We start from the raw sequence: 20367 nt of genomic DNA on the forward strand, positions 1-20367 counted from the left end.
ATAATATACACATAAATTTAGTTAGCCGTGAACAGTTTTTTACTAGCATTTAACACCATTTTAAATGCATTTAAAACTTATCGTGTTTTGTACTTAATTTCATTTTTACCCTTAAGGCCGGTATTAAGTTGACATTATCGTTCTAAAATGACCCTGTTTTGCCTTTTACTTTTCTTTAATAATTCATTTTAAAGAAAATAACCTTTTTCAATTTTTTAGCAAAACTCGAACTTAATGCCCGCTTCCGAATGTCTATTCTCTTTACACGAGTATTCAAATTAAAAAATATTTAAACTTTCCGAAACAACATACAAGCAGTTTCACAGAAATTGCTCTCTTTTGATTCTCTCGCTGTGTTATGTTGATATCTTTCGTCAACCCTCCCGGTTTCCATCTCTATTTCTTTCTCTATACTCTCTCTCTCTCTCTCTCTCTGTCGCTCTCTGAATAAAATATCACAACATATATATGTTTACTCGAAATTTGTAAATTTATATATGTTTACATTCACACATATTATTTTTATGAAACATTCATGCCCCAAACATAATATATTCTAACATATTAACATATGTGTCCCAAACATTTAGTGTTAGTTTAGGAACATTACATGTTTGCACTTAAATATATTGTGTTTAAAAATTGTGCCCGAAACACATTTTGTTTATATCGGAACATATGAAAAACATATTTTTCTAACAGTGTACAAACAAATACGGGTTTAAAAATCCAAATTATAACAGATACCTAAAAGTAAAAAATATTTTCTTAATTCTAAAAAAACTTTTAAACCGATGATGCAAAATCCTCAAAATAAATCTTAGCTTATAAAGGGTGATTTGTTAAGAGCTTGATAACTTAAAAAAAAAAAAAACGCATAAAATTTGCAAATCTCATCGGTTCTTTATTTGAAACGTTAGATTGGTCCATGACATTTACTTTTTGAAGATAATTTCATTTAAATGTTGACCGCGGCTGCGTCTTAGGTGGTCCATTCGGAAAGACCAATTTTGGGCAACTTTTTCGAGCATTTCGGCCGGAATAGCCCGAATTTCTTCGGAAATGTTGTCTTCCAAAGCTGGAATAGTTGCTGGCTTATTTCTGTAGACTTTAGACTTGACGTAGCCCCACAAAAAATAGTCTAAAGGCGTCAAATCGCATGATCTTGGTGGCCAACTTACCGGTCCATTTCTTGAGATGAATTGTTCTCCGAAGTTTTCCCTCAAAATGGCCATAGAATCGCGAGCTGTGTGGCATGTAGCGCCATCTTGTTGATACCACATGTCAACCAAGTTCAGTTCTTCCATTTTTGGCAACAAAAAGTTTGTTAGCATCGAACGATAGCGATCGCCATTCACCGTAACGTTGCGTCCAACAGCATCTTTGAAAAAATACGGTCCAATGATTCCACCAGCGTACAAACCACACCAAACAGTGCATTTTTCGGGATGCATGGGCAGTTCTTGAACGGCTTCTGGTTGCTCTTCACTCCAAATGCGGCAATTTTGCTTATTTACGTAGCCATTCAACCAGAAATGAGCCTCATCGCTGAACAAAATTTGTCGATAAAAAAGCGGATTTTCTGCCAACTTTTCTAGGGCCCATTCACTGAAAATTCGACGTTGTGGCAGATCGTTCGGCGTCAGTTCTTGCACGAGCTGTATTTTATACGGTTTTACACCAAGATCTTTGCGTAAAATCTTCCATGTGGTCGAATAACACAAACCCAATTGCTGCGAACGGCGACGAATCGACATTTCACGGTCTTCAGCAACACTCTCAGAAACAGACGCAATATTCTCTTCTGTACGCACTGTACGCATTCGTGTGGTTGGTTTAATGTCCAATAAAGTAAACTGAGTGCGAAACTTGGTCACAATCGCATTAATTGTTTGCTCACTTGGTCGATTATGTAGACCATAAATCGGACGTAAAGCGCGAAACACATTTCGAACCGAACACTGATTTTGGTAATAAATTTCAATGATTTGCAAGCGTTGCTCGTTAGTAAGTCTATTCATGATGAAATGTCAAAGCATACTGAGCATCTTTCTCTTTGACACCATGTCTGAAATCCCACGTGATCTGTCAAATACTAATGCATGAAAATCCTAACCTCAAAAGAATCACCCTTTAGTTGAAACGTTTTTATCTTGAAACTAAAGATTAGATATAACAGTTAACCTTAACACGATTTATTTAAATCAACAACATTATTCTTAACTTTAAGGAAAAGTTTCCTTACTTCAAAGACATATATCGACCAAAATTTTTAAGATTCGTGCCCTAAATTTAAGGAAAAAAAATTTTTTTTTTGAAACAAAGTTTATAAACATTCTTTTAATTAAAATTTCATTATTTTAAAGAAATTTGTCTTTAATATTGTGTAAATTGCGTATTCGAAAATTTGGGTTGCATAATCGTTTGTATTAGGACAATACTTTTTAGTGTATTTAACTTTTCCCTTCACATACCAAATTTTTTAAGTAGACTCCTGTATCGCCTAAAACTATGCAACGAAAGTTGTCTATAGATGTTAAATCGTGTTGCTCCCCTAAAAAATCAGCTTCAAGTGGCGACTTTCGATGATATTGAGAAAAAATGACAGCTAATTTGAGGAAAGTGATTTTTCAGAATTCCATTTACAAACCCTGATACACATTTTGCCACTTTTGTGCACCTTTTTAGAAATTCTCAACCGTAACGCTATTATCTAGCAGAAATGCAGAAAATGCAACCATTGATAAATGTTTATTTTTTATTATTCTCATCTAGAAATATACTCGTAAATAGATGAATGCTATAGAATATGGCATGGACATTTGATTTTATACAAAATTGTCTTTGTTGGTTTTATTAATGTCCTTACAACTAAGTTTAGCCAACTTGTACAAGAATATTGCTGGTACATATATAGATACGTGAAAGTTAGTGTCACATACATATATCCATTTACATTATCTGCAGCAATATTTCTGCAGCAAATCTGATTAGTTAGTGTGGCTTGGTCGTCTTCTAACTCAAATACCCGGTCCAATTCGATTTTGTGGGATTTGATGGTATGTGGCAGCTTTAGGGCTAATTGTCAAAATTTGAGGTAATGTTGTTCTGCTACAACCTCATAAAAATAAATCTCTCTGCAACCATATACATAATAATCATCGTCATCATCTTATCATCCATTTCTTATTACCTACAATAATACATAGGGATAACATTAAAACCTCTACACAGAAATTCATAATCAATGGAACCTTTTGATGGATTATCTCATTACTTAAGTGAGGCTAGTTTTAGATTTCAACTTCCATTGCCATCTTTGTGTTGACCATAAAAAAATATTAAGGTTTCCAATGATATTTGAGAGAATTGCTGCCCTAGATGGTGTTTGTAGATGATGGTTTGGCTTGGTCGCTGTATTACTTCTTGTGACCATTTTTCCAACTATAAGTGTTTCATTTGTTATGGAATTTGCTGCAGATGAGGCATATGATGTTGTGGTTGTTGTGGAGGCAACATCAACACTGGATCCATTGGTTGTTGCTGTAAAGGCTGAGGGGCAAAGGCCATGTCAGCGACTTGGCCACCGGCACCTACGCCCAATGCAGAGGCCAGAGATGAGGTAGTAGCTGCCAACAAGGAGGAAGCTGTCTCCGTATAGTTTTTACCAAAACGAGCCCTATCCATGGTTTCCTTCATTAAACGTTCATTTTCCTGGCGGACTGTATAAACGACAAGGAATAAAAAGAGACCAAAAGAGTGGGAGAGAGAGAGAGAAAAAAATAATTTAATTAATTAATGCAAACCTTATAAGTTTCAAGAAAAATCTATTGTAATAGCAAAACAAAATTTATATGTAGTAGCTTAAAAACTAAATAAAAATTTTAAGAAATCTTATAAATTGAAATAAAAGTTCATAAAAAAATTTAAAAAAAAATATGTATTTAATTATCGATTTAAAGAAAAAATGGAACATTTTATATAAGTATATATTTTTGCCTTATTTCAATTGTTTTTTTTACTTTCACACATTAGGATGATATTTGCCTATAACTGTAGTCAAAGTAAATGCCTGTTGATGAATTGTACAAAAAGAATTTCATCAATCCAGACTATTTACTTTAAATACAATTTAGCATTAATGGAGTTTCTTTAATTTCACAATGGCTATACATTTGTCGGTAAATATTTTTTTATTTTTGTTTTGTTTTAATTAATATATTTAAAAAAAAAATATATATATATATATATTTCATGGCATTTCCTGGTTTTATTATCCTTTTATACTTACTTTTCCTTGAGCTCCTGAAAGTATACTTTAAATCTTCATTATTATTATTTTTCTTATCCTAAAGGTATGCTTTGGATTTACAATCCAATTTATAAATCTGCAATTTATGCTAACCCTAAGGGACAGATTATTATTGATTTTCGTTTTTTTCACTTTAATTCAATTTAATAAAATATTCGAATGATTACTTATCTGGCATACTATTTGATATTAATTCCTCGAAAAATGTATGTTTTTGGTACAATTCATGTTGATTGAAAATGTTTGCCTTGGGCAATGATAATAGAAATATTGAATTCATGCAATAAGCTGATTTCTAAAGAATTTAAAGATTTAATTATTTACTGAAAATATTCCAAGTAAAAAAAAAACAATATGCAATAATAAAATTGAGCGAAGCCTACGATATGATAAGCGAAACCAACAATACTGAATTAGTGTCATTCAATACAATTTAGAGGTAGTTAAAAAAATTATGCTACATATTAAGGGGATTTGTAAGCTTGTGGCCATAGTAGCAATATATTTGTGAGAGTAGGTTTTCAAAAATTCTACGAAAAATTTTATTCGTACACTCTCAAAAAAAATCGCTTCTTTAACATATGTTCCAAACATATTTTGCAGGAAGCACATATATTATTGGACACTGCCGAAACATTAATATGTTTGTTTTATGTGAACTTATATGTTTGGAAGCATTTAGTGCCCAAAAATATTATATGCTTGGAAGAATTTTTCCCAAAGACGATTGTGCTCATTGCCTAACATACTCGTCATTTTCACTTCCACGAAATATTTTAGTTCTTGGCACCTTTTTCTGTAATACAAATAATGTTGAAGAAATTATTCACTTTTATAAATTTTTTAAATTTTACCTTTCGCCAGCACGGAGAATCGAACCGAGGACCATACAATCTGTAAGCCAACACACTATCCACTGGACTACGTAGCTGTTATAGTCACCAGTAGATAATTATCGTTATAAGTTACATTTATATAGCATAGTTTTCAGCGCCCACGAGCCCATGCAAACATAACATTATTTAACAGCAACATACATTTGTTTGCCACGTGGAGCAGTGGCTATGTCTGCCTTGCATGCATAGGGTCGTGGGTTCAATCCCTGCTCCGACCGAATACTTTTTTTTTTAATTTACACATTTATATATATACTATATAACATTTTTTGGAACAAAACTTTAAAATTTGGAAGGAATTCAAAAGCTCTAACAAAAGAAGAACGTGGAGTCGAGTATAAACATACATAAATAATTTTATAATACAAACATAAATTTAGTTAGGCGTGAACAGTTTTTTTACTAGCATTTCACACCATCGCTCTAAAATGCCTTTTATTTTTCTTTAATAATTCATTTTAAAGAAAATAAACTTTTTAAATTGTTTTAGCTGCAAAACTCGAACCGCTTTTATATTTGAAGTTGTCCGTCAACTCCTCGTGGACTACTTATTAATAAAGAGGAACTAAACTTTGTTTTTATACATTTTACTGTGTAATTTTTCACTATTTCCTCCTTATTTCATTTTACTGTCCCAACTCTAAAAAGAGTATAGTGCCCTTTCGTTATTTTTATGAAGACCCCTGATTTCTTTTAACGAACCAAGAAAAAAATTGTGCCCATAATGCCAAAATGATAAACACAACACATGTCCACACATACATAAAATGGTGCTCTCAAGGCGAAAACATATGCTGTTTGTTTTTCAAATGTCTATTCTCTTGGTTCCGAATGTCTATTCTCTTTATTCAAATTAAATAATATTTAGACTTACGGCCATTTTCTTGTAGCTCCGTTTGGCTTTAACTGCCAGTTAACAGAAAGTAAATTGCAAATATCTTCTCTCCGGTCAACTTTAACTGAAAAATTTTCGGCAGTTAAATTTCTAACTGGCATGTGGAATATATAGGCAAGATGACAGATATGTCCATAGTACAGTTTAAAATTTCGTTAGCTAACGGAACACTAACGGAGCTTCATGAAAATGGGGGTTAAGCATATCAAATTTTTGGCCTTATATAAAACAGTTTTCCGAAACAACATACAAGCGGTTTCACAAAAATTGTTCTCTTTTGATTCTTTCGCTGTGTTATGTTGATATCATTCGTCAACTCTCCCGGTTTCCATCTCTATTTCTTTCTCTATACTCTCTCTGTCGCTTTGAATAAAATATCACAACATATGTATGTTTAGTAGAAATTTGTAAATTTATAAAGGGTGATTTGTTAAGAGCTTGATAACTTTTTAAAAAAAAAAAACGCATAAAATTTGCAAAATCTCATCGGTTCTTTATTTGAAACGTTAGATTGGTCCATGACATTTACTTTTTGAAGATAATTTCATTTAAATGTTGACCGCGGCTGCGTCTTAGGTGGTCCATTCGGAAAGTCCAATTTTGGGCAACTTTTTCGAGCATTTCGGCCGGAATAGCCCGAATTTCTTCGGAAATGTTGTCTTCCAAAGCTGGAATAGTTGCTGGCTTATTTCTGTAGACTTTAGACTTGACGTAGCCCCACAAAAAATAGTCTAAAGGCGTCAAATCGCATGATCTTGGTGGCCAACTTACCGGTCCATTTCTTGAGATGAATTGTTCTCCGAAGTTTTCCCTCAAAATGGCGATAGAATCGCGAGCTGTGTGGCATGTAGCGCCATCTTGTTGAAACCACATGTCAACCAAGTTCAGTTCTTCCATTTTTGGCAACAAAAAGTTTGTTAGCATCGAACGATAGCGATCGCCATTCACCGTAACGTTGCGTCCAACAGCATCTTTGAAAAAATACGGTCCAATGATTCCACCAGCGTACAAACCACACCAAACAGTGCATTTTTCGGGATGCATGGGCAGTTCTTGAACGGCTTCTGGTTGCTCTTCACTCCAAATGCGGCAATTTTGCTTATTTACGTAGCCATTCAACCAGAAATGAGCCTCATCGCTGAACAAAATTTGTCGATAAAAAAGCGGATTTTCTGCCAACTTTTCTAGGGCCCATTCACTGAAAATTCGTCGTTGTGGCTCGTTAGTAAGTCTATTCATGATGAAATGTCAAAGCATACTGAGCATCTTTCTCTTTGACACCATGTCTGAAATCCCACGTGATCTGTCAAATACTAATGCATGAAAATCCTAACCTCAAAAGAATCACCCTTTACAAACATAAATTTAGTTAGGCGTGAACAGTTTTTTTACTAGCATTTCACACCATCGCTCTAAAATGCCTTTTATTTTTCTTTAATAATTCATTTTAAAGAAAATAAACTTTTTAAATTGTTTTAGCTGCAAAACTCGAACCGCTTTTATATTTGAAGTTGTCCGTCAACTCCTCGTGGACTACTTATTAATAAAGAGGAACTAAACTTTGTTTTTATACATTTTACTGAGTAATTTTTCACTATTTCCTCCTTATTTCATTTTACTGTCCCAACTCTAAAAAGAGTATAGTGCCCTTTCGTTATTTTTATGAAGACCCCTGATTTCTTTTAACGAACCAAGAAAAAAATTGTGCCCATAATGCCAAAATGATAAACACAACACATGTCCACACATACATAAAATGGTGCTCTCAAGGCGAAAACATATGCTGTTTGTTTTTCAAATGTCTATTCTCTTGGTTCCGAATGTCTATTCTCTTTATTCAAATTAAATAATATTTAGACTTACGGCCATTTTCTTGTAGCTCCGTTTGGCTTTAACTGCCAGTTAACAGAAAGTAAATTGCAAATATCTTCTCTCCGGTCAACTTTAACTGAAAAATTTTCGGCAGTTAAATTTCTAACTGGCATGTGGAATATATAGGCAAGATGACAGATATGTCCATAGTACAGTTTAAAATTTCGTTAGCTAACGGAACACTAACGGAGCTTCATGAAAATGGGGGTTAAGCATATCAAATTTTTGGCCTTATATAAAACAGTTTTCCGAAACAACATACAAGCGGTTTCACAAAAATTGTTCTCTTTTGATTCTTTCGCTGTGTTATGTTGATATCTTTCGTCAACTCTCCCGGTTTCCATCTCTATTTCTTTCTCTATACTCTCTCTGTCGCTTTGAATAAAATATCACAACATATGTATGTTTAGTAGAAATTTGTAAATTTATATATGTTTGCATTCACACATATGATTTTTATGAAACATTCATGCCCCAAACATAATATATTCTAACATATTAACATAGATGTCCCAAACACTTAGTCTTAGTTTAGGAACATTACATGTTTGCACTTAAATATATTGCGTTTTAAAATTGTGCCCGAAACACATTTTGTTTATATCGGAACATATGAAAAACATATTTTTCTAACAGTGTAATAATATTTTATGGGACATATTTTCCCATAAGGGTGGTGATTTTAAATTCGAGTTTAGTGGTTAATATTAGAAATTTTATTACAACAGAAATTTAATTTTATTGGAACTGGTCCAAAGACATTTAAATGACCACCGGAATGAAGACTTGTACAAGTTTAACTCGGGTGTTTTCAAGTAACATAAAGCATTCGGATTAGGAGAATTACCCATGTGGGTATCAGTGCTCCCGTTGTGCCACTTTAGTCGCAAATTTTCCACTGTTTTATAGCTTTGACACTATTGTGCTACTACATGTCATACTTATTACACTTTTGTGCTATCTTTTTGCATGTTGTGCCACTATTTAATAAATTACTTGTTTCTAAAGTTTGCTTCCAGAACTTCCAGCGTCCAATACTACAATTTGGAGTACTTTTTCCTTTTTAAGCCATAGTGTTATCAAGAGAATTATTGTGACGCCTAAAAATATGCAAAGAAAATTTTCAAGCAATAATTTTCAATGAAATGGATATAAAATGATTGTTGGGTTTACTTAGGAACTTATTCGGAAAAACCATAGATATTGTTTTCGTTGCAGAAGAAACTGTGACATTTACGCCAGTGACAATATTATTTTTACTTCAATCAAGGTGGTGTCCATACGTACATAGAAAAAAAAAATATTTAGTTATTATTTATAAGAATAATATTAGAAGGAAAAGTAGCATTGGCTACAGAGGCCATCAGCTAACTAACATTAATTAAATTGTAATTTTTTTATATGATCACATTGGATTGCGAAATGAAATTGAATATTTAATTAATGTTTTCCTCATTAGTAGTTTTTAGCAGTGACATGCCTGCATATTTAGTATATTCATTTATAAGTTTACAAGAAACATATCTGGCTTTTTGAGCCTTTTGAAGGCCATAATTCGTGCCAATTCGAAGAAATCTAAACTGATACTAAAATTTTATGCTATTACCGAAATTTTTGCTTTAAACAATAAGAACAAGTATACACGGCCGTAAGTTCGGCCAGGCCGAATCTTATGTACCCTCCACCATGGATTGCGTAGAAACTTCTACGAAAGATTGTCATCCACAATCGAATTAATTGGGTTGTGGTATCTTAAAACTTTTTAACATCGTTTTCTAAATTGTTAGTTAGTCCATACGGGGTATATATTAGACAAAAAAGGTAGGTATAGGTAAGTCTACAAATAAATACGAATCGATATGGACTTTTGCACAGTACGTAGAGAGCCAGAATTGAAATTTGGGGGTCGCTTATATGGGGTCTATATACAATTATGAACTTGATATGAACCAATTTTTGTGTGATTGGGGATCGATTTATCTGAGGGCCAGAGAATGAAGCCGACCCATTTTTGTCGGCGGCGGCTGACACTAAATATTTGCCTCCGGCGGCGGCGGCTTTACGGCTAAGCCGATAAAAAATTATCTATTCGGCGGCGCAAAATTATCTATTATAAAATCAATTTGAAGTTTTCCGCATTGTAATGAGATTAGTTTTACAACCAATCCTACAATCAAATTTACATTTCATTCAAATGTTTTGAGCTAAATTTTTGTAAAACTATTATAGCAACTTGATACTAATTCATTGAAGGTGGAAAGTTCAAAATTTTGGCAAAAACTATAACAAATATTATTAAATTTTTCTGATATAAATCAATATTTTAGATTAATTGGCGGCTAAATTTGAGTCTAGATGAGTCGACATATTCGGCGGCGGCGTCGACTGCTAAAAACGGGTCGGCGACGGCTAAAATCGGCGGCGCGACTCGGCGGCTTCATTCTCTGCTGAGGGCTATATATAACTATAAACCGATATGGACCTAGTTAGGCATGGTTGCTGACGGCCAATGTACCAAATTTCAACTGACTCGGATGAAATTTGCTCCTCCAAGTGGCTCCAAAACCAAATCTCGGGATCGGTGTATATGGGGGCTATATATGCCCAGCAAAAAAATTTGGAAGTTCTTTCAAAGCCACAACTTTAAAAGCACTTCCAGAAGATGCACTCCCAATGATGTTCTTTATTTTTACTACCCAGGAATTCCTTTTAATTCAATTTTTTATAACTTGGATTTTTCATACTTTTAATGGGTAATTTTAACTTTTTTGTTTCAAATAGGTTAAAAACAAAGTAAGAATTCATAAAATGGTACAAATCATTTAAATTTTGTCCAAAAAATGCTAAATCCATTTTGAAAAAATTGTGAATTTTTGAAAATATTTGAGGTCAAACGTTTCCGACAAGCGTTAGAATCCATTAAAAATTATAAAAAAAATTTAACAATTATTTATTTGACAAAATATCACAGAATATTTTAATTTACATCCAAAACATTGAGTTCGGATCACACCTAAAGAAGTGATGCAAATTCAGTGCAACTGCTGTTGAAAGGGAGGACTTCCGTCCTATGACAATCCCATGTTAAATTCATCGCTTCTGCGTCAATTTTGCACCACTTCCGGATCCAAAAAGAACATTTTCATTACTTTTTTGGCGACGCTTTGTTTGCTGGGTGATTATGGACTGATATGGACCACTTTTGGCATGGTTGTTAAATATCATATACTACCACCACGTAGCAAATATCAACCAGATCGGATGAATTTTGCTTCTCCGAAAGGCACCCGGGGTCAAATCTGGGGATCGGTTTATATGGGGGCTATATATAATTATGGACTGGTATGAACCAATTCCTGCATGGTTGTTGGATACCATATACTAACATCACGTATCAAATTTCAACCGCATCGGATAAATTTTGCTCTTCCAAGGGGCTCCAGAGGTCAAATCGGGGGATCGGTTTATATGGGGGCTATATATAATTATGGACCGATTTCGACCAATTTTTACATTGGTGTTAGAGACCATATATTAACACCACGTACCAAATTTCAGCCAGATCGGATGAAATTTGCTTTTCTAAGAGGCTCCGCAAGCCAAATCGTGGGATCGGGGCTATTTATAATTATGGACCGATGCACCCAAAAAAAAGTGAACCCACCATGGAAGAAAATATAGGTTTATTTTAGAAAATTTTAACTAAAATAGTTTTCTAATTGCAACATGTTACAAATAAGTTTATAATTTTTGTCAAATTGAAGAAAATTTATTAAAAATAATAAATTTTTTTCTGGTATGTAAGAAAATTTCATATGTTGAAGGAAACAATTGGATTTAAAAATTGTTAAAATGTCTTTAGCGCTGTACGAAGTTCAAGACAGGTACAATTTTAGTAAAATTTACTCATTTGAGAGAATTATGAACTCAATTTAAGCAAACTTCTGCCATTTTAGGAAAATATGAACTAATTTATTTTTTAGTAAAATTGTGCACTATATTTGTATACAACTTTTTTTCTTATTTTTAGTTCACATCATTAAAGTTATCAAAAAATTATTCAAATAAGGAACATTTGCTCATATTGTGCAAAATCTGACTAAAATCAACTAATCTTCATGAACTAAAATAAAGTTTAGTTGGCATTAGAGCCCCTTTTTTTTGGGTGTGTGGACCAATTTTTGCATGGTTGTTAGAGACCATATACCAACACCATCTACCAAATTTCAGCCGGATCGGATGAAATTTACTTCTCAAATTTGGGGGTCCGTTTATATGGGGGCTATACGTAAAAGTGGACCGATATGGCCCATTTACAATACCATCTGACCTACATTAATAACAACTACTTGTGCCAAGTTTCAAGTCGATACCTTGTTTCGTTCGGAAGTTAGCGTGATTTCAACAGACGGACATGCTTAGATCGACTCAGAATTTGACCACGACCCAGAATATATATACTTTATGGGGTCTTAGAGTAATATTTCTATGTTTTACAAACGGCATGACAAAGTTAATATACCCCCATCTTATGGTGGAGGGTATAAAAATATGAACAAATATAATACTTTCCTTTATTAGGTTAGGTGGCAGCCCGATCTATCAGGCTCACTTAGACTATTCTGTCCATTGTGATACCACATTGGTGAACTTCTCTATTATCACTGAGTGTTGCCCGATTCCATGTTAAGCTCAAAGACAAGGGACCTCCTTTTTATAGACGAGTCCGAGCGACGTTCCACATTGCAGTGAAACCACTTAGAGAAGCTTTGAAATGTCACCAGCATTACTGAGGTGGTATAATCCACCGCTGAAAAACTTTTTGGTGTTTGGTCGAAGCAGGAATCGAACCCACGACTTTGTGTATGCAAGGCAGGCATGCTAACCATTGCACCACGGTGGCTCCCTTACTTTACTACATTACATATCAGCCACCCTGCGTTTTGGTGTTCGGTTCGAACTGCATTTGAGCCCATGACCCTCTACGAATTCAAGGCAACCATGCCATGCATTATACCGTAGTTGGTCTCTAAGAAATGAGAAATTTTGTATTTTCAAATTATGAACTCTCAAACGAACAAAATCTGTGGAATGTTTTTAAACATAAAATTTCTGACAAATACATTTCACTATGTGAGTGTACTAGATATTCCCTTGAGTCACTTACGGTTATTTTTATAAGGAGTTCATATTCCACAGACTTTGTGATTTCATATATGAACACATATACTTAGATTCTAGCTTATGTGCCGTTTTCATGCTAACCGACAAAATTTGTGAATATAAACTCCTTACAAGTATGCTATGTTAAATATTGGAAGAACAAATATTCCTGAAAGTATGCTACACTAAAAACTATGTATTATAATGTTGCCACATTCAACATCAGAAATGAAGGATTTTTTTTTTTGGACATTTTATGCTGGCATAGAAAATTTTTATAATCTTCTATGCCCAGGTATCCCCACTTCACTGTGAATCATTCGAACGGGAAAAAAAGATAAGGCAATTGACATATATGGAAGAAAATTTTACGGATGAATAAATCACAGTCTTGACAAAATTGATTTTATTTGTCAAAGTATTATTGTAACATAGTGTGGTATGTATGTGCTTGTTATTGCCTGCAGGATTGGTAGCAGGTTTTCCTAATCGATTTTCTTTCGTTTTTTTTTCCACGTTTACCCACATTCCGTCTGCTGTACTCACATTACAAGTACTCGAGGTAATTGCCCGCAAAGTGCCAACTAAAACAAAACGTGTTCAACAATGTTTTTAGAACAATTAACAAGAACATTTAACATGGGTTGGGAGCAAAATGGAAACATGAAAGCATGATGATGTCTGTTCGTGTATGTACTGTACAAAGAAAAAAACTCTTCACAAAGTATAACCAATTTGCTATGAATGACAGTAAAAGCAAAGCTAGACACTTTACTTTGGAATTTATTGGACCATATAAGAGAGAAAAACAAATCGTAGAAATTTGGGACAATTTTGTGGGTTACGATTATTCTCTCCCTTTTGAAGGAGATAAGTGGCTGGGATACAAAACGAAAAGTTTTAAAATTCTTGGTATGTGGGAAGGTGAAAAGTTTGAACTTTTTTTTTTGTCATTCCGCATATCAGATGTGGGTACTTAGCCTTTTATTGACATTACACCGGCAAAAAATGGCATCGATCTGTGAATCATTTACTTTGTGATAAGAAAGATAAGAGAATTTTTTAATACTGGAATCGTTAAAAAAACAGACTCCAGATATCTAGAATCCAGTTTCAAGTTTGGTACAAGTAAGAAAAATGCCCCACTATGTCTCGAATTATTGCTATCACCGTGGTGCAATGGTTAGCATGCCCGCCTTGCATACACAAGGTCGTGGGTTCGATTCCTGCTACGACCGAACACCAAAAAGTTTTTCAGCGGAGGATTATCCCACCTCAGTAATGCTGGTGACATTTCTGAGGGTTACAAAGCTTCTCTAAGTGGTTTCACTGCAATGTGTAACGCCGTTCGGACTCGGCTATAAAAAGGAGGTCCCTTGTCGTTGAGCTTAACATGGAATCGGGCAGCACTCAGTGATAAGAGAGAAGTTCACCACTGTGGTATCACAATGGACTGAATAGTCTAAGTGAGCCTGATACATCGGGCTGCCACATAACCTAACCTAACCTATTGCTATCATTTGGACTAAAGAATATGCATAGATTAAAAAAACGATTTTATTGGAAGTGGTACAAGAACTGGTCCAAAGACATTTTAATGATAGCTAATGACCACCGGAAGCGATAAAGACGTGTACAAGTTAAACTAGGGTGTTTTTAGGTAAAGCATTCGGATTAGGAGAATTACTCATGTGGGTATCAATGTTCCCGTTGTGGCAATTTAGTTGTAAATTTTTCACTGTTTTAAAGCTTTGAGACTATTGTGCCACTACATGCCATACTTATTACACTGTTGTGCCATCTTTTTGCAATGTTGTGCCACTATTTAATAAATTACCTTTTTTAAAGTTTGATTGCAGCGTCGAATAGTACAACTTGGAGTACTTTTTCACTTTTTCAAACCATAGTGCTATCAAGCGAATAATTGTGACGCCTAAAAATATGCAAAGACAATTTTCAGTGAAATGGAGATAAAATGATTGTTGGGTTTACTCAGGAACTTATTTGCACCCACAAAAAAATCGCTTCTGTAACATATACCCCAAACACATTTTGCTTCAAGCATATATATTTTCAGGATTGGTCCAAACAAAATATAGTTTGTATTGTTAAAACATATTATGTTTCACCTTAGGGCATTACCACCACTAGAGGATTGCCACAGGGAGGGGTTATATCACCTTTGCTGTGGCTATTGGAGGTGAACGAGGTATTGCTTGGACTGACAAGTAAGGGTGTCAAGGTAGTGGCATACGCGGATGACATTGTGATAATTGTATCGAGGAAATTCCTCGATTCTATTTCGGATGTGCTGAGTGAGTCTTTGCAGTATCTCTCGGAATGGACTCTAGGATGCGGTTTAGGGGTGAACCCTGGTAAGACGGAGTTGGTACTGTTCATCAGGAGGAGAAAGGTTATGGGGTACAAGTCCCCTGAACTCCAGGGCATAAAGTTGACGCTCTCGAAATCAGCAAGGTACCTAGGAGTTATTTTGGACTCCAGGCTGAACTGGATGGAGAATACTGCCGATCGCATTAAGAGGGCCTATGCGGCACTATACTCGTGTCAAAAATTGGTCGGACAGAGATGGGGAATCAGGCCTTCTCTTTTTGGCTGGATTTATACCGCGGTTGTAAGACCTGTGGCCACATATGGCTGTCATGTTTGGTGGACGATCGTGAAACACCAAAATCATATATCGAGAATAAATAGGGTAAATAGGACTGCACTCATCTATATGACAGGTGCCATGAGGACCACAGCCACTGCCGCTCTGGAGGTACTGATGGGATTTATCCCACTCGATTTACACGTAAGGAAAACGGCTGAACGGACACTTCTGAGACTTAGGAGCTTGAACACGCTGGAGAGGACAGACTGCAGGCATACTGAAATTCTGGCCGGGCAGTATAGAGACGGACCATATGGCCACGGAGCATGTTTATCATCACAAACTGACGTACATTATACCAAGTATGGAAGAATGGGAAGACAGGAGGATACCCTTCGGAACCCTGAACATGTATACGGACGGATCAAAGATGGAGGAAGGAATGGGCAGTGGAATCTATTGTAGTGAACTAGGAATAAGGGAGTCTTACACGCTGGATAGTGATTGCAGTATTTTTCAGGCTGAGATTTATGCGATCACGAAGGCTGCTGAGTCGCTGTTGATGAGGCCGTTATACAGAAGCGATATCAGCTTCTTCATCGACAGTCAGGCAGCTATAAAGGCATTGTGCTGTACTGACATAAGGTCTAGGGTAGTCAGCCGCAGTCGTCGAGAACTCAAGGTTCTCACTGAACAGCATAATATAACTCTGTGCTGGGTACCTGGGCACTATGGGATAATATGAAATGAGGAAGCGTATGTGCTGGCTAAGGAGGGTGCTCGTGGAACGAACAATGTCCTAGCGGACGTTTTTCCTCCACTATTTTCTTATCATTACAGGATAGAGGTTAAATATGATGAGCAATGGCGTAGACGCTGGGTCTCTTCGGTTGGTTGCGAGCAAACCAAGTTGATATGGGATGAAAAGAAACGTAGAAACTGCGAAATTTTGTTGTCGATGAGCAGAGAGGAATTACGGCCACTGATTGGTATTATAACAGGACACAACACACTTGGGAAACACATGGTAAGAATAGGACTTAAAGACGATGATATCTGTAGATGGTGCCTGGACCCGGAAGTTACGGAGGACTCGTACCACTTCCTGTGCCAGTGCCCAGCTTTATCCTTTAAAAGAAACAAGATACTGGACTCCTTTTTCTTTCAGACTCTCATTGATCTACGGGTGTGCAGCTTAAGAAACATACTTGCCTTCATCAGGGCCTCTGGTTGGTCATTCTGAGATTTCTTTCAAAGAGAACGAGCAGATGGAAGTTTCTGGGACAAAGCGGCCGCCTCGGAAGAAGAAAGATTGAAAAATCACATCGAGGGATCACAATGGACCTATACTGGTCTAAGTGGGCATCAATACAAGACATTGATGTCACCCTCTACAACCTAACCTAAACTAGGGCATACACTGGTAGTAAAAATTTTAATGAAATTTTCTTTGTGTAGATATATTTTTAAGGCGCCAATTGATTACTTCCAATATTTTACTTGCAGCATACTCTCTATGTCTCTCTTTCTAAACACATATTTATTTATAGAATATTTCCAAATTAATATATGTTTGCATCTAAGCAAATTATATTTACAAACATTTTATGTCCCAAACATAATATGTTCTACCATATTAACATATATGTCCCAAACATGTTATGCTAGTTTATGAACATTATATGCTTGCACTTAAAAATATTGTGTTAAAAAATTTGAGTTCCAAACATATAATTTTTATACCCAAACATATGACAACAGTCTTTTTCGTCCGTGTGGAAAACCACAAACCTGTTTTTAACCTGCTAATATTTTCGTTTCAAAGGAAACTGTGACATTGTTATTTTTACTTCAATCAAGCTCAGCAGCCACATAAGTACATAGAAAAAAACATATGCTTTGCCTTCAATTACGAAAATAATTGGTCCAACTAATTTTATTGTATGTTAGCCTGATATCAATGCTGGCTCGTTATCCTTTTAAATTAATTACTTTACAGATTTTCATAATTTTAATACAAGCTTTCTGGACAGGTGAAGATTCTTAATCTTTGGTATTATTACCCAGAAAAAAGCGTCGCCATAGGATGGATGTCCCCAATTTCAACAGCCGTTGCACTGTATTTGCATCACGTCTTAAGCTGTTATCCGAATTCAGTGTTTTGGAAGGGAACTAAAAAAATTTGTGATATTTTGCCAAATAAATAATTTTTAAATTTTTTTTTAAATTTTTAATTTTATCGCTTGCATTTAAAAATTTTTTTTGACAGAATTTAAATAATTTTTACCATTTTACTAATTCTTACTCTGTTTTCAACCTAATTGAAACAAAAAAGTTTAAAATTACCTACTAATAATCAGAAAAAACGATTTATAAAAATTTAATTAGAAGAACCTCTTTGTGGAGTTGAAATAAAGAACATCTTTGAGACATTATTTTTGGAAGTGCTTTTGAAGTGCCTTTAGAAGAACTTTGAAATTTTTTTGCTGATACAAATTCGTTGAATCAGTTAAAGTTTTAATTGATTATTTTTATACCCTCCATCATAGGATGGGGGTATATTAACTTTGTCATTCCGTTTGTAACACATCGAAATATTGCTCTAAGACCCCATAAAGTATATATATTCTGGGTCGTGGTGAAATTCTGAGTCGATCTAAGCATGTCCGTCCGTCCGTCTGTTGAAATCACGCTAACTTCCAAACGAAACAAGCTATCGACTTGAAACTTGGCACAAGTAGTTGTTATCGATGTAGGTCGGATGGTATTGAAAATGGGCCATATCGGTCCACTTTTACGTATAGCCCCCATATAAAGGGACCCTCAGATTTGGCTTGTGGAGCCTCTAACAGAAGCATATTTCATCCGATCCGGCTGAAATTTGGTATATGGTTTTGGTATATGGTCTCTAACAACCATGCAAAAATTGGTCCACATCGGTTCATAATTATATATAGCCCCCATATAAACCGATCCCCAGATTTGGCTTGCGAAGTCTCCAAGAGAAGCAAATTTCATCCAATCCGGTTGTAATTTGGAACATGGAGTTAGTATATGGTCTCTAACAGCCATGAAAAAATTGGTCCACATCGGTCCATAATTATATATAGACCCCATATAAACCGATCTCCAGATTTGGTTTGCGAAGCCTCAAAGAGAAGCAAATTGCATCCGATCCGTCTGAAATTTGGTACATGGTATTGGTATATGGTCTCTAACAACCGTGCAAAAATTGGTCCACATCGGTCCATAATTATATATAGCGCCCATATAAACCGATCCCCAGATTTGGGTTGCGGAGCCTCAAAGAGAAGCAGATTTCATCCGATCCGCCTGAAATTTGGTACATGATATTGGTATATGGTCTCTAGCAACCATGCAAAAATTGGTCCACATCGGTTCATAATTATATATAGCCCCAATATAAACCGATCCCCAGATTTGGCTTGCGAAGTCTCCAAGAGAAGCAAATTTCATCCAATCCGGTTGTAATTTGGAACATGGTGTTAGTATATGATCTTTAACAACCGTGCCAGAATTGGTCCATAATTATTTATAGCCCCCATATAAAACGTTCTCCAGATTTGACCTCCGGAGCCTCTTGGAGGAGCAAAATTCATCCGATCCGGTTCAAATTAGGAACGTGGTGTTAGTATATGGTCGCTAACAACCATACCAAAATTGGTCCAATCACACAAAAATTGGTCCATATCGGTTAATAATCATGGTGACCACTAGAGCCAAAAATAATCTACCAAAATTTTATTTCTATAGAAAATTTGGTCAACATTTTATTTCTAGAGAAAATGTTGTTAAAATTTTATTCGGTTCATAATAAAATTTTCATCATTGTCAAAATTTTATTTCTCTAGAAGATTTTGTTTAAATTTTATTCGGTTCATAAACATGGTTGCCACTCGAGCCAAAAATAATCGACCAAGATTTTATTTCTATAGAAAATTTTGTCAAAAGTTTATTTCTATAGAAAATTTTGTTAAAATTTTATTTCTGTAGAAATTTTTGTCAAAATTTTATGTCAAACTGAATTATATACGTATTGGATCGATCTTTTTTGATTTAATATATACCACGTATGGACTTACATACAATTTAGAAGATGGTGTTAGGAGGTTTTAAGATACCTTGCCATCGGCAATCGTTACCGCAACTTAAGTAATTCGATTCTGGATGGCAGTGTTTAGAAGAAGTTTCTACGCAATCCATGATGGAGGGTACATAAGCTTCGGCCTGGCCGAACTTACGGCCGTATATACTTGTTTGAAATTCAGTTAGTGACATTTCTTTCGGTGTAGCTTGTGGAAAATTTATTTATTTGCTAATAGTACATACAATTTCTCTGCATGTTGATATGCGATACATTTGCGATTGGGATATTACAACAAAGTTTTGAAGTACTCTGTAATAAACTTTGAAGGTAATACCTACATTGAGGTTTCTTGTTTGGGGATTTGGAGATTGTTTTCTTTTTGTGTGGTTAAAAGTTGTTTGTATCACCAACATATTGGGAACTTATTTCTGCTTCGGTTACTTGCCAAAGTGTTGGCAAACAAAAGAAATATGTTTGAAGGGAACTTTTTCTCATAACAGAAGGTGGGGA

The 20367-nt window shown here is 35.1% G+C and overlaps 1 protein-coding gene across 1 annotated transcript in view; it reads right to left on the reverse strand.

Annotated features, from left to right (window-relative positions):
- Positions 1 to 2740: 2740 nt before the first annotated feature.
- The window catches only part of LOC142241425 (uncharacterized), a 36725-nt gene continuing 19098 nt past the window's right edge, over positions 2741 to 20367 (reverse strand). Inside the window, 2 exon segments of the mRNA XM_075313196.1 lie at positions 2741 to 3193; positions 3255 to 3722. Coding sequence (XP_075169311.1) covers positions 3463 to 3722 — 260 coding nt within the window. The 3' untranslated portion in view covers positions 2741 to 3193; positions 3255 to 3462.

The sequence above is a fragment of the Haematobia irritans genome, chromosome 5, assembly GCF_050003625.1.
Source record: "Haematobia irritans isolate KBUSLIRL chromosome 5, ASM5000362v1, whole genome shotgun sequence".
In the NCBI taxonomy this organism is placed as follows: Eukaryota; Metazoa; Arthropoda; class Insecta; order Diptera; family Muscidae; genus Haematobia; species Haematobia irritans.